Source organism: Pholcus phalangioides, unplaced genomic scaffold (assembly GCF_987345545.1).
Source record: "Pholcus phalangioides strain wild (caught in Gottingen) unplaced genomic scaffold, Ppha-v1.0 ptg000015l_1, whole genome shotgun sequence".
In the NCBI taxonomy this organism is placed as follows: Eukaryota; Metazoa; Arthropoda; class Arachnida; order Araneae; family Pholcidae; genus Pholcus; species Pholcus phalangioides.
In genome coordinates, this window is record NW_028301608.1 from 69,586,247 (window position 1) to 69,599,810 (window position 13,564).

The 13,564-nt window shown below is 35.2% G+C and overlaps 1 protein-coding gene across 3 annotated transcripts in view; it reads left to right on the forward strand.

The window, feature by feature from the left end:
- Positions 1-13,564, forward strand: part of LOC149076617 (glutamate receptor ionotropic, kainate 2-like) — a 122,025-nt gene that overhangs the window by 73,797 nt on the left and 34,664 nt on the right. For 2 of the 3 annotated variants that reach the window (XM_089244234.1, XM_089244235.1), the window contains exons 5-7: positions 5,622-5,675; positions 7,447-7,611; positions 10,074-10,226. In XM_089244234.1, the coding sequence (XP_089100360.1) occupies positions 5,622-5,675; positions 7,447-7,611; positions 10,074-10,226 (372 nt within the window). The remainder of the gene's footprint in view (positions 1-5,621; positions 5,676-7,446; positions 7,612-10,073; positions 10,227-13,564) is intronic. The other variant, XM_089244236.1, reaches the window with a different exon arrangement.

A 13,564-nucleotide genomic window follows, 5' to 3' on the forward strand; every position in this document is an offset into this window, starting at 1 on the left:
ATTATTTTAAGTCTTATTGTTTGGTAGTTCACTTCTTTTCCCAAATTCTAGATTTTTTATTCACTATGGAAAGAACTTGATAACGTTTAGCAGTGGCAATCAAACCCTTTGATCATGTTCAGAAGTAATAGCTTCTATTTTCAGTCAAGAAATGGAAATTCTGTCTATCACAATGAGAGATACGTAAATTTCGAAAAAAAAAAATTGAATTTTTTTAGAGAAAGAAAACAATTTTCAAATCAAAAGCTTCGCATTTGTTCAGCAGAGATGGTATGTTGCTGCAAATTATCCGTTTTCAGCCCTTCCAGCGAACATTACAAAACTTGCACATAACGACGTTTGTAGTGCTTAAACACAATTCTTCGTGGTCAAACTCATTCTGCCAATAAAGTTCTTCTTAGGGAGACTCATGATGATTTGTCTATTATTGCAGCGAACGTTGAATACATCAATATATGGTCGAATTCATACATCATCTATGTATAGTGCAGACGCAGACAGACATTTTTATGTTGAAGAATGTTCGCCGTGTCTGACGCGACACGGTGAGTGTCTGTCGATGTGAATCCACTGTAAATACTAACGAAATAAACATCCATGGCAAAAATAAACACGTGTTTTTGAGCGATGCTGACTAATGCAGTAGCCCTGTTTACATAGAAAATGAAAAAAACCGGTTGCTCTTTTTCATTCGGCAATAAGGAAAAATGGCAAAGTAACATGAGAAAGAGGCACGAAACTGTAAAAAAGCGAAAAAAAGAAGGTGTAAATGTTCCTTCCTCTTTCTTTTCCTATGAGGGAAAAATACTTTCCAAGCAGGCACTATTCACACCTCCATTCAAAACCCCAATCTCACACAAGTAAACGAGACGAGTAAGAGGGGAAAGAAACAATGCCCGGGGTTTCCCTTTCAAATACGCTCGCAAGTGCTCAGCAAAATTACGAATGTTTCATTTCAAAAAGTAAAAAGTTGTCGAGATTTCGCTAAAAATTTGCAAATAATGAAACTTTTGCACTCATTCGTCAAAATGAGCAAATTTCACATTTATCGCATATGAATTTTATGTGCCTCTAATCATAATTAAGAAAAGACCGACGATATAAAGGTAAATAAGAAGAAAAATTACGAATTTCTTAACACGTTCCAACTCTCTATGGGTGCATCTTCGTAGAGTATTTACTTGACCACTATCGCGCTGACAGGGAATTCCATGTGAGTTGGTTAACAAATTTTAACTGGTTGTTCAGCGGAAAAATTTACGTCTATACAAGTCAAACAAATGAGCCAGTGAATGTCTGAACAGCAAAAACTCCGTGATATCAATGGGGGAAAAACAAATCTTTGACTGGTATACATATTTTTCTGTTTATTTCAACGTATTTTTGTTCGTTTTATGCAAACTTGCTCATCGTTACACACACCGCAAATCTTAATTCGTCATAAGTCGATAACTTGAATAGTTTACGGTTGTAACTATTTAGTTTACGGTATATGTTCTCTATTAATAACATATTCATATGTACATATGGCGTTTCCAAAATAAAATGAGATATTTTCCGAATTGGTTTTCAATCAGAAAATGTAAATGTAAAATAACTATCACCCGATGAATCTCGAGAAATCATCACGATAGCAGGTATTTCGTGTATCCAAAATCATTAAATATGAGTTTCTTGTCGGGAATTCCAAGTGATTGGACACTCTCGGCCACATCATTAGTGCTCTCTTCATCTTCAGCAAAGCACGACGCCTTTTTTTCTAAATGGAGTTGAGTCGCTTCTTTATATCATCGCCGTCGCTAACGAGCTGCTCATATCACATACAATTTTATTATCTTTTTCTTCCTCGGACTCGAAGCTTTTCGACTTTTCCTTCCGATTATCACAATATGACTCGCTCTTCTTCTCACACACACTCACAAACAATAGGTTGCCTAAGAAGCTAATTAGTTTAAAGCTCAAAGAAACGCTAATGGGAGACAACAAGGAATTAGCGATAATTAAAGGACATCACTTAAACAATCGGTTTCCGATATATAGTGTCTTGTCTCCTTCCTCCATTCTCTCTCGAAAGCGTACGAGTTGGTTAATTTGCATACCATCTCCCCCCTCCCCCACTCCTTGAGTAAAACCGTAAATGTTCCCGAAAGTCCATCGGCAATTCGTGCTTCAAGTTTCCCGTTTCCTTCAGAAAAGCCTTTTATGATGGTGAAATAAATGAATAAACTGGTTACCGAAATAGTCCCGGAAATTCATTGTCACGCCAGTGTTCGCCCCTTAACCACTTTCCGTTCCTCATCATCACTTCGACAGAGGCTCTTCTCTCGATATTGAGTCTACAGATAGGTCACAAATAATACGAACCCTGATTTCACCAAATAATCGAATTCCCGTTATAAATGCGTAACTCATTACTGCTTAGTACTCGGTACTCGGCATTGAAAAAAATTCAATTAACAATAAAACATGAACAAAGTGAAGTGTTTATAGCCTCAACATGCGCATCGAATGGACTTGAATTTAAAGAAACAGCGTTGACAAAAAAATATATGCATATCTCCAATAAGCTATTGGAGTGCCATATCCTAGCGCATGTAACAAGTTGACATTTGTAAGTGTATATCGAATAAGAGTATACACCAGTTAGGCGCATTTTCTAATTCCGTGTATTTTGCATACACGATTGTGAGAGAAATTGCGTAAGTGGGTTAAAAACGAATGATATAAAAGCCGGATTTTCTTGAGAGCAAGTTTTCTGCAACGCGTTCAGCGTGAAAACGCTGTTTCGTTAAAATAATAATGAAAAGCGTGAGAAAAAATCTCGCGCGATAGAAATACAACTTCGAGTTTGTAACACTAACAAAGTACAGGTGACTGGATACCAAGCGAAGATAATTTAATAGTCACATTACTTTTGGGGGAATCGAACCACCACCCTCGCACTTTTTGGGCGCGTGTTTTGCAGTTAAACTACAGAGAACAGAGACATTTTCTTCCCTAAGAACACTGTGTTCCTTTGGGATTGAACGGGACTGCGCAATAGACAGCCTCCTACTCAGCAGCAGCTCGTAACGAAATTAGCCTCCAGATGGCAACATAGAACGAGTTTCGTTCTAACAACTAACTTCTATACCATTTGGTTTGTGCCAGCTGAGAGAGATATAAAAACTTTTGATTCTTAATATCGCATCAGTACAGGTAAAACGGGCATTTGATGTCCTTGGAAAACTTACGAACTTTCGAAAAAGTTGCGAAATGATGCAAGTCAAAGCATGATTTTGACATTACTGACATCACAAACCAAATAAATTGGGATCAAGAGGTGTCAGAAATGCATATGCACTCGTGAGTTCTCAGCTCTGTGTTCATCTAGGGCAGCGGTTCTCAACCTTTCTCGACCCAGGGAGCCCTTTCTGGTATATAATTTCTATGGCGAAGCCTCGTGTGTAGGCCTATTTTTTATTTATTCATCAAAGTTACTATTTTCATTATTCAAAAATATTTATAATCAATTATTTCAAATTTACTGTTTTTTTTTTACTTTCCTCGAGTGGTTGAGAACAGCTGATCCAGTGTATTTCGAATCTCAATACTAAACTCATAGAACGGTTTCACCAAATACTGTTGGTGCTTGTGTACCAACTCTTACTACTAAACCACACATTCACCTCGTCCATATTCCTCTGCGGAACATCTAACGAATTGCAATGAGCGTGTCCGTGTTGTGAACCTTACGTAAAGCCTGTTTCTGTGTAACGCTTGTTATGTGTAGTGCTGCCATCAATTTTTCTAAGTGTAATGATTGAAGATTTTACCGGTGTAGGCCTGTTGCTCTCTGTGGAGGGGCCGGCCTTCCTGCTTTGATAATAAAAAAATTCAAATCTCACATACGTTGGGATTTCCGTGTCTAGCCCCGGGACCTGAATCAAAAGAAGAGATCAAAAGTTATAAGTTTTCAGAAATTCTGAAATTATGCCGTTCACAAATTCTGAGTTTTCATTGATTCTGGAAATATTTTTCTCATTAATGTTATGGTAATTAGTTATGTTAATTAGTTGTTTTATTCATGAATTTTCAATTATTTTAATCCCTAATTTTTCAATTTTGAATTTATAATGGGTATCGTCTTATCCCTTCGAATAAGTCAAAATCATCAATATTTCTAGAATAACTTCTTAAATTAATCTCAGTTTTTCATTTTTTTTGTTCAGATATTTTCACAATTCCTGTAAACGTGGGAACAGATGCGTACTACCTGTTGACGTCTTATTTCATTATATATTGCCACTAACTATGATTCCCCACTCCTATTTATCATAGAAAACGCTTCCGCATTCATGACAGGAAAAAATATTCAGAAAAATAAGTGAAGTGATACCCTGAAGTGTTACGCGATAGGTAGAACCGACCTGGTGAATTATCATTGATGAGTATCAATGTTCACGTTGAACTTGTTTTCAAAAAAAATGGTAGATATCATACCAATAGTGTTTTGTTCAACTAAACAATTATTGGTTATAACTTAAAATAGCTACTAATTTTCTGCAGCCCGCAGCCCACAAAATTCGCTTTTAGGAAAACCCGGCTCAAGTGCCGTCGTCGGTGCGAGCTAATTACCTTAAATGCTTTCCTAACATTAGGCATGTTTGTCATCATCAAAGGTGTCTACGGGGCCATTCAAGTATTACGTAAGCAGATTTTCATCCATTTTTGACACCCCCCTTTCATATCTTCAAAAGGGGGCGGTTGATGACGTAAGCAACCTTCAAACCCCCCTTCCCCCTTGTCATCAAAAGTCAGCAAATCCGAAACCCCCCCCCCCCCCTCGATGCTGACGTAATATTTGAATGACCCCTAAGTTGAAAGATACTGATTCCGAATTTATGAGATTCGTTTTTAAATAGAAAGAATAACTTCTAATAACTTCTTAATAAGTTCAAGACTTTTAACCATCTGTTTATATTGAGTAATGTATGAACTTTATTTCACCTGACGACGTCCCCGGGTACCTTATTAATCACTTGAATGATCATTCTTTGTCGAAAGTCTTGAAAACAAATCCTAATAGAATTCCTCAAGTGAACACTAAATTCATCTACTATGAGAGTAAGCAGTCTTTTAAGACGGCCTCTTGTTAGAACCATTACTCTACTCAATTTATCGACTTGGTTCTTTGTCCACCAATTAGGAAGCGTGTATGTAATAAAAATTTCCAAGTAAAAAACTTAACCACTATTTACCGAACTTCGAGTTCAACAATCTTCGAGTCAACAAATTAAAGCAATTTGTATTTTTCATTACTGCTAAGGTAGTCAAGTGAATATCGTGCTTCCGCTCCCTACGGTATGCACATAGACTCAACTGTAATTATTCTAAGGACTATATTGATAATATCAAATCACATAGTAAAAAGTATATCAATTTGATATTATCATACATTTTTCTATGTACATCAGAGTTTCGAAACAAGAAAGTTCAAAAATGAGACTTCTTATTCCTTTGTTTTGTACTTTTATAACGGACTCTTAGAAGTTCGGATAAAGTGTATCTCCGTTTAATTTTTTGGCGTGAAAACAAATATCAAATTAACGTATTTTTATCACATGCTTTTTTTTTGGTAGATTCTTCAAGTGCAGATGAACGATTACAAGTACTATTACCATTTCACCACTTTTGTAAGTACCTGCACTCACAAGATTTTTATTCCAGTTTATGTTTGTTAAAATTTTCTTCAATTTCCGTTTACTTTACCCACATGGTAGGTTTTTCTACCAGAGACATCTCATCAGATGTCACGACTGAATCACAGGCCAACGCCGAATAAAATCGAGGGTTATACTTGAGCGTGAAATCATGTAAAAAATGTAATCAATTTTACTACTTGTCTTGCGAAATTCTAATACATATGTTCCGTTCGCGTATGCGAAAAATAAGGATTCCGGGTTTAAACGAAAAACAAAATTTTAATTAACTCCGAATTAATCAGAACACATTAAGCTGTCACGCTCTGGGACAGCGGTAACCACAACACTGGCTTGGACACACACAGCGCCGAGGCCTATACAACCACACGAGAAAAACAAAAAGGGGGAAAATATGAACAGAACACGACGCCATCTGGTGGCGTGTTACCGAACTAGGAACAATATGTACATGTAAAATTGAAGCAGCTTTGCGTCAAAACAGCGTCTAAATTTACCGAAGCAAAAAAAAAATAAATAAAATAAAATAAAAAAAACATTTTGTTGTTTAATAAGAATTTTTTCGAAATCGAGTTTTTTGAATGCTATGGTAGTTTATGAAGGCAAATGCTTGAATGTATCCCTCATACGCAGAAAAAAGCTTTCATGAATGTCATCTTCAGGAGAATCGAGTCGGTAATCGAGGTTTTCTTTTTTTTGTTTTTGGATGACTGTATTTCAATGGATGATTGTATCAGTATTCGACAATTATTATTTTGAGTTTGTTCGTTGCAGTGGAGAGATGATTAGCCAATCACACGAACAACTAATGAAATTCAGTTTGTACGGACCTGATGCATAGGAGAACGTGTGGGGTCTTATGAGACATTGCCAAATTTCAGAATTTGTTTATCTTTTAACATTTCTTTCACATCTGAACGAAAACAAACACGTTGCTGTCATTAATCACAAGAAATGAAACATTTGTGATCATTAGAGAAAAAGAAAGGTTGAAATCAATTTTCTACTCTAAAAAGATACTTGGGTGGTTTTTTTCATATATTTGAATGATTTTGAACTACTAAATTTCTTTACATTTGTGAAGATACTGATAATTTGTATACTTTGAATATTGCACTTTACATAAATAAGAGTTAAATTTTCTTGTGATAAGCATGTGCTGTTTAGATTTCAAAAATATAAACTTTCAGCCTTTGGGTTCTAAAGAAACAAGCAAACAAATTAGGTTACATAATACTTTATAATATTACATATTACATAAAAAAAAAGAAAAAAATATTTGTCATCACTCCGATATTGGTGCCTAGCGAAGTGTTTTCTTTCAAGCAGGAAGAGAAGCTCGAGTATTCGGTAGTGGCTTGACAACAATTGAAACTAGGAAGCTTCCATTTCAATACACTTTAGATTTAACAATGAGAACTGAAAAATTGTGTCGAAAAATAAAATTTCATAGTGTTTATCCAGTGGGGTTATTTTTCTTGTCCCATTAGACCCCAACCTCGAGGTCTGATGGAGCATAAGAGTTGATGTATCGCGTCATTAGTGCAAAAGCAACTGAAATTATTTTTTTGTTTTGAATATGTTTATCATGTAACACAAACGTGTATGCTTGTGAATAAAATAAAAAACACTTGAATTTGTTTATTTTCCTTTGGAAAAAAAACAACTAAAATTTGTCTCATTAGACCTACTTTCTACTATATACTCAGGTTTTTATTTGATATTTTCGATTTCTCTGCTTCAGGACTTGGAAACGTATAACTTGGAAGATTTCAAGTACAATTTTGTGAACATGACAGCTTACAGGCTTACGGATGCCGACGATCCTGCCGTTCGTGAATCGCTTAAAGAAATGGAGAAGTTCCAGCCGGTGGGACAGCATATCATCAACAAAACCAACGTCATTAAGGTGAAGATGGAATTTTGAAAATTACGTTAACACACATATGGGGTTAAAACCGTTTCAGCTGAAATAATTCATGAACCGTTGATTACAGAAACATACTTTCAATAAGAGAAAGTATTCAAATAACTTGACTCATATGATTTACCGTATTCCTACTTTTAGGAAAGAAATTTTTCGTAAGCATTTTTATTATTTAGCTCCGAAATTATATAATTCACTACCGCTAGAAATACAAAATATACCCACACACGCGGCATTTAAAAAATCATTATTCAAATTATTAATTTCAATAGACGATGTAGACTCTTATTTTGACCTTTAGGAGGAGCAATAAAATTTATTCAATTTAGCTTTGCCACTTTAATTATGCATATTTTTCCAATAAAAAAAAATTTGTTCTTGTTTGTGTTTGTCTATGTATGTGCGAGTTTAATTTTTTTCCTCATTTATTTTTTATCTATAATGTTTTGTTTTATTTTACATTTCTCGCCATGCATTAAGAACTTTGTCTTTTTTTGTGTTGTGTACGTTTTTTCGTTCTTGATTTTTTTTTTTTTTATCTTTACGTATTTTTTTATTTGACAGTGATAATTTTGTCTCTTTTATGTTGTATATCTGTCTCTTTTCTTTTTTTTTTAATGTTTCTGTTCGTGTCGTATATTTTTAGATATTTTATTCATTAATTATGTAAATTTTCAATCATCCGTACAGGCATCACAGCCTCTGGATGATAAATATGTTTTGTTTTGTTTAAACTAATCTAAATCTCTGTATGTTGTAAATGAATAAATTGATTTGATTTGATTTGATTTTAGATATGTTAATTATTTTACTGGGGCTCGTGTGTGTATATATATATATATGTGTGTAAGATACTAAATTTAATTTTTTATACGGTGTTCCTTGTCCTCTAACTTCAGTTGTTGAAGTTATGAAGTTGAAGTTGTTGAAGATCAGTTGTTGCTCTGTCCTTACTGAGAACAACAAGAAACACTCCATGTTTCTAAGTACAATATTATTTATTTATTAGACACACACAACACATCACAAAAACATGCAAGACTGAAAGACAAAACGAAAACAACAAAAAACAAAGAAAACTACGAAACAAACACTATAATTTTTTAACCCAAAGGGGTAATAATCCTTCCACGGATCATAAACAGTAACTCAAATGGGACAATTTTCTTGGCAACCTTGAGAAAAAGTGGACCAAAACAACAATATTCAATAATATATACACAATAAACCATAATACTTAATATCCAAATTATTATTTTTTTGAAGAATACTACTTAAATATGTGGCATGATGTTACTCCCCACTTGTTTTTGCAAGATATGCAGGAAACTGGATGAAGATGCTTATTTTTTGGGATGTTGATTTTAGGAAGGCAAAAAATTCATCTCTACCGGGAAACAAACCCGGATCAAAGATTATTTACAGGTGAAAGATTACATAATACATGATAAATAATGATTGTTTACATAACTTTCGTAACGATATTTATTGAAAAACTGTCTATTAATACCATTAAACTAATTTCATAACTTTGGAGCAAAAAAGCAAAGATTTTTTGTAAATTGTTTTTCTTGGTAATAGAATGTGATATAGATCCTCCGTTCATATATATGCAGTATAGTGCTTCTTTGTATAATTGCTTTGCTGGGATACTAGTCAGAATTTATAAACACGAACAGCAATACGTTGTATAAATAAAGTTGACGTAAGTTAAAATGAATTAGAAGCACATTGCTTTGTGTGCGAGGAAATATTGTTAATGTGCAGAATATTTCGTAGAAAAAATCATATAAACGATTTATAGGTAGAATAGAATTTTCGTACTTACTTCCCAGGATAGTTAATCCATTAACAGTTAATTCACAATGATATTGCGAATTGAAAGATGGGGGGAGAGGAGGCGTCTCGGAGAATATAGAAAAGCGTTAACAAACAACTTCAAAAGAATGTTTCGACTTCTTTTTTGAATTTGTTTCTTAATATATTGTTTTTTTCCTCATTTTCTGCAAGTTTTGAACTCAAATACCTTGGCTAAGATTATATTTAGAAACATAGATTTTTTTATTCAGCTCAACAAAGACGGAGCAACACTCTAATCGGAAGTTAGAAGACAGGAGGATGACATAAAAAATTAATTGTTGTATCGTATAGTACATATTCGGCCCTTGGTAAAAAAATATCACGTACCTAAAATGAACACGTTATTTGGATACTTTCCTAATTAAAGGTATATTTCTATCATCACCGATTCAAGGGATAAAGGCTATTTTTATAAGGATAAAACTTTACACCCATACATATTAATAATATTATTATTAAACGCGCCGTTTGAATGTAGGGCTGAATAATATTTTTGCAAGGTAAATTGTTTGACAAGACTTATATTGCTGTTTTTTACAACATTTTCTCTAACTGAAAACTTTTTTGCTGAATTGTTTCCTCAGTCCGAACCTGCTTTGATGTACGATTCGGTGTATGCTTTGGCTCACGGACTGCATTCTTTGCAGAGGGGGATGGATCTGAGGCCAGCTAATGTCTCCTGCGAAGAAGAAGTTCCGTGGAACGATGGTAGCAGTCTCTTCAATTACATAAACTCGGTATACAGCAGTTTTTCGTTAATAGTAATTTATAAAATAATAACAATGCAATATTACTTTTTTGTAAAAAGCGAATCGGTCTCTATTGACGTTTAATTGTGCGATAATAATCATGGTAGATAAATGTATTGTTATTATCAGTTATTTTGATGAAGGCAGCTCTCAATTGCTTTACTTCCGTCAATAAAATAATAATTGGCGAGTATCATCATAGACGTTAAAATCTTCTATAAGAAATACAATAGATTTTGAGCTGCCATACATTAAACTTCAGGTTATCTCTCTCGTGAATGTCACTCATTAGTATTATTTTTATTTCAAGGGTTTCCATCTCCGAAGGTACATATTAAAAACAATAGTTATGAAGCGCCCCTGTAAAGAATTTTAGTTGTTCCATTCTCTCTCACCCATACATCTCGTACATAATTTGTATAATTACCCACATTCTGCAGTTACACAAAATATTTACCGTGCTGTGTAATATTCATATGTACAGGGTGTTCTGTTAATTGACCGACAAATTCAGAGGGTTGTTAGTAGGCATCAAGAGCAATAAAAATTGCGATAAAACGTGGTGTCGCAAACAACGTTGAGAGGGTGAAAATCGCGGAAAAACGCATGCAGGTTTCGACGTCACGCTGGATCGACAAAAAGTACAATAATAACTACAAAAAGATTTATTTCATTTATTATTACAAGAGTTGTCGGCCGCTGATGCCATTGCACTGTCTACAACGACGTAAAAACGATTCCCAGACGAGCTCGAAGATACCAGGTATTCTTTTGATGTCTGCCGCAAAGACGACAATCCGCGCTGTGAGATCCTCCGGTGTGTCCACAGGCGTCGCATAAACGAGTGATTTAAAGTGACCCCCAGACCCCCATAGGAAAATGTCACACGGATTGAGATCCAACATAGAGGATACTCATTGAAACAGACAACTAACTGCCACACGTGCTTACTACTGCAATGGTGCTAATTTACGTCTTCCGCAGCGCGTGATCACGACGCTGCTTACGTCAGATCTGGCCAGCAAACCCACGAACTCATTCAGTGATCAACTGACATCCATATTTCGTCTCCTTTGGACTCAGAGCCTGCATGCGTTTTTCCGGGATTTTCACCCTCTCAACGTGGTTTGCGACACCACGTTCCATTGCAATTTTTGTTCCTCTTGATGCTTACTAACAACCCTCTGAGTTTGTCGGTCCATTAACAGAACAACGTGTATACAGTGATACCTCAGTTAACGAACACCTCGGCTTACGAATTTTTAGGCTAACGAAGATTTTCTTCCGTGTTTTTTCTGCCTCGGCTAATGAATGCGGATTTGGCTGACGAACATTTTCGATGATATGGATACACGCGCTTATATAAAACAGCCGCGCTATGACCTAAATTTTAGTGCCAATCATCATGAGAATTGCTTTCACTCCTGCCCGAGTGATTCTTTTTTTTATATGGGAATCTTTTTTCAGATGTATCTGTACTTCTGTTTTTTGAAATTTTTTGAATGAAAATTGGAATTTTTTCTGAAATGGGAAATCGAGCCAATAGAAAATACACAAAGAAAGGAGCCTATTGTCGGGAAGAAGCAAGCAGTCATCTATAATATAAACATTTAATTGTGGATACTCTTGGATAAATATAAGTAAGGCACGCAGGAATGACATACAAAAAGTACATAAAGGACCGTCTATAGCAGGGGGTCTTTAACGCATGGCCTCGGAATTTTTGCTGTTACCCGGCTGCCATTTTTAGAAAATGATTGGAAACATTGAAAAATAATTAATTATAGAATTAACGAAAGGAATAATTTCGGAACAAAATTGATGAAATTTTCATAAAAACTAAGGATTAATGAAAAAAAAAAAATTCCAAAACTGATGAAAATTCAGAATTACTGAAATAAATGATTTTTGAAACAAATAATGTCAGAATTAATAAACAAAATAACGTGGAAATCAATTAGAGAAATAATTCCGTAATTTCTGATAGAAGTTATCTCACAACCAATAAAAAATAATTACATAATTAGTGACAGATTTTTTGAAGACATATTGAGAGAGAAAATAATTTCGGAATTAACGAAATAAATAATTAAAGAATATCATTTGAAGTGATTTCAGATTGAAATTAATCTAAAAATTGTTTAATTTAATCAGTAATTAATGAAAAACGCTTTCAGAATTAGTGACAAAAATTATTTCGGAACGAATCAAATTGATAATTAATAACAGAAATAATTCCAGAATAAATAAATTCTGCAATTATTTTTGTCTCTGTTTTTAACTTAGGTTGGACCCTTCTATTAAGATGTCACTAAATTACATGAGTTGGTAAACAGTGGGCTTCGTTGGAAGTTCCGATTTCGCCCGCCGTGTCTGAACGCTTTATACAGTCGCCCTCCCCCCGTATTCGCGGTTTTTTTTTATCCTTCATTGGAAATTTTTTATTTGTAACACTCAGAAATCGTCATTCATGTGTTTTGTTTATAAAATTTGAGTTGTGTATGTTTAGGATGGCTCACTAATGGCATTACTGTCATCACTAGAGCCATGGCAGCTCCCAAGAGAGAAATAGTCACCTCGCGTTGGATTAACCTTTGGCCACAGTGTGCGCTAAAGGACACAACCATTTCTACAGAGCCAACTGTGAAGAGACTACTTAAACAACACATGTACCTCGTCCATATTCCTCTACGGAAACTCTCACGAATTGGTACATGCGGGAATGTTCGTGTACGGGCAGTGAAACCTGACGTGAAGTTTGTTTCTCTGTAATGCTGCCACCAGTTTTCCTAACTATGAGTGAAGTGATTGAATAATTTATCGTTGTAGGCCTGTTGCTCTCTGTGGCGAGACTTTTTAATGGGGAGATCGGCTCGCATTTGCGCCTTGAAGTTGGGAACCACAGGAAACCAACTTCAGGCGACGGTGGGGTTCGAACCCGGATCCTCGCGATGCGAGTCCGTCATTATGACCACTCAACCACCACAGCGACCAACTGAAGAGACTTTTTTTTTTCAAGCCGAGCACAACTCAGGTCTATCGCCATGGGCAATTTACTACCTAGTGAGTTGTGCCGGAAGTGTAAGTATGTGTACCTAACAGTCTGAGTGCGTATCTAGTGTTGTGTATGATTTTTTAGTGCTGCCATCTATATCTCAGAAGTGAAGTGAGTGAAGTGTAATGACTGAATATTTGTACTATTTGTAGAACTGTTGCTCTCTGTGGCGAAACTTTTTAATGGGGAGATCGGCTCGCATTTGCGCCTTGAAGTTGGGAACCACAGAAAACCAACTTCAGCCGACCACCACTGTGGTGACGGTGGGGCT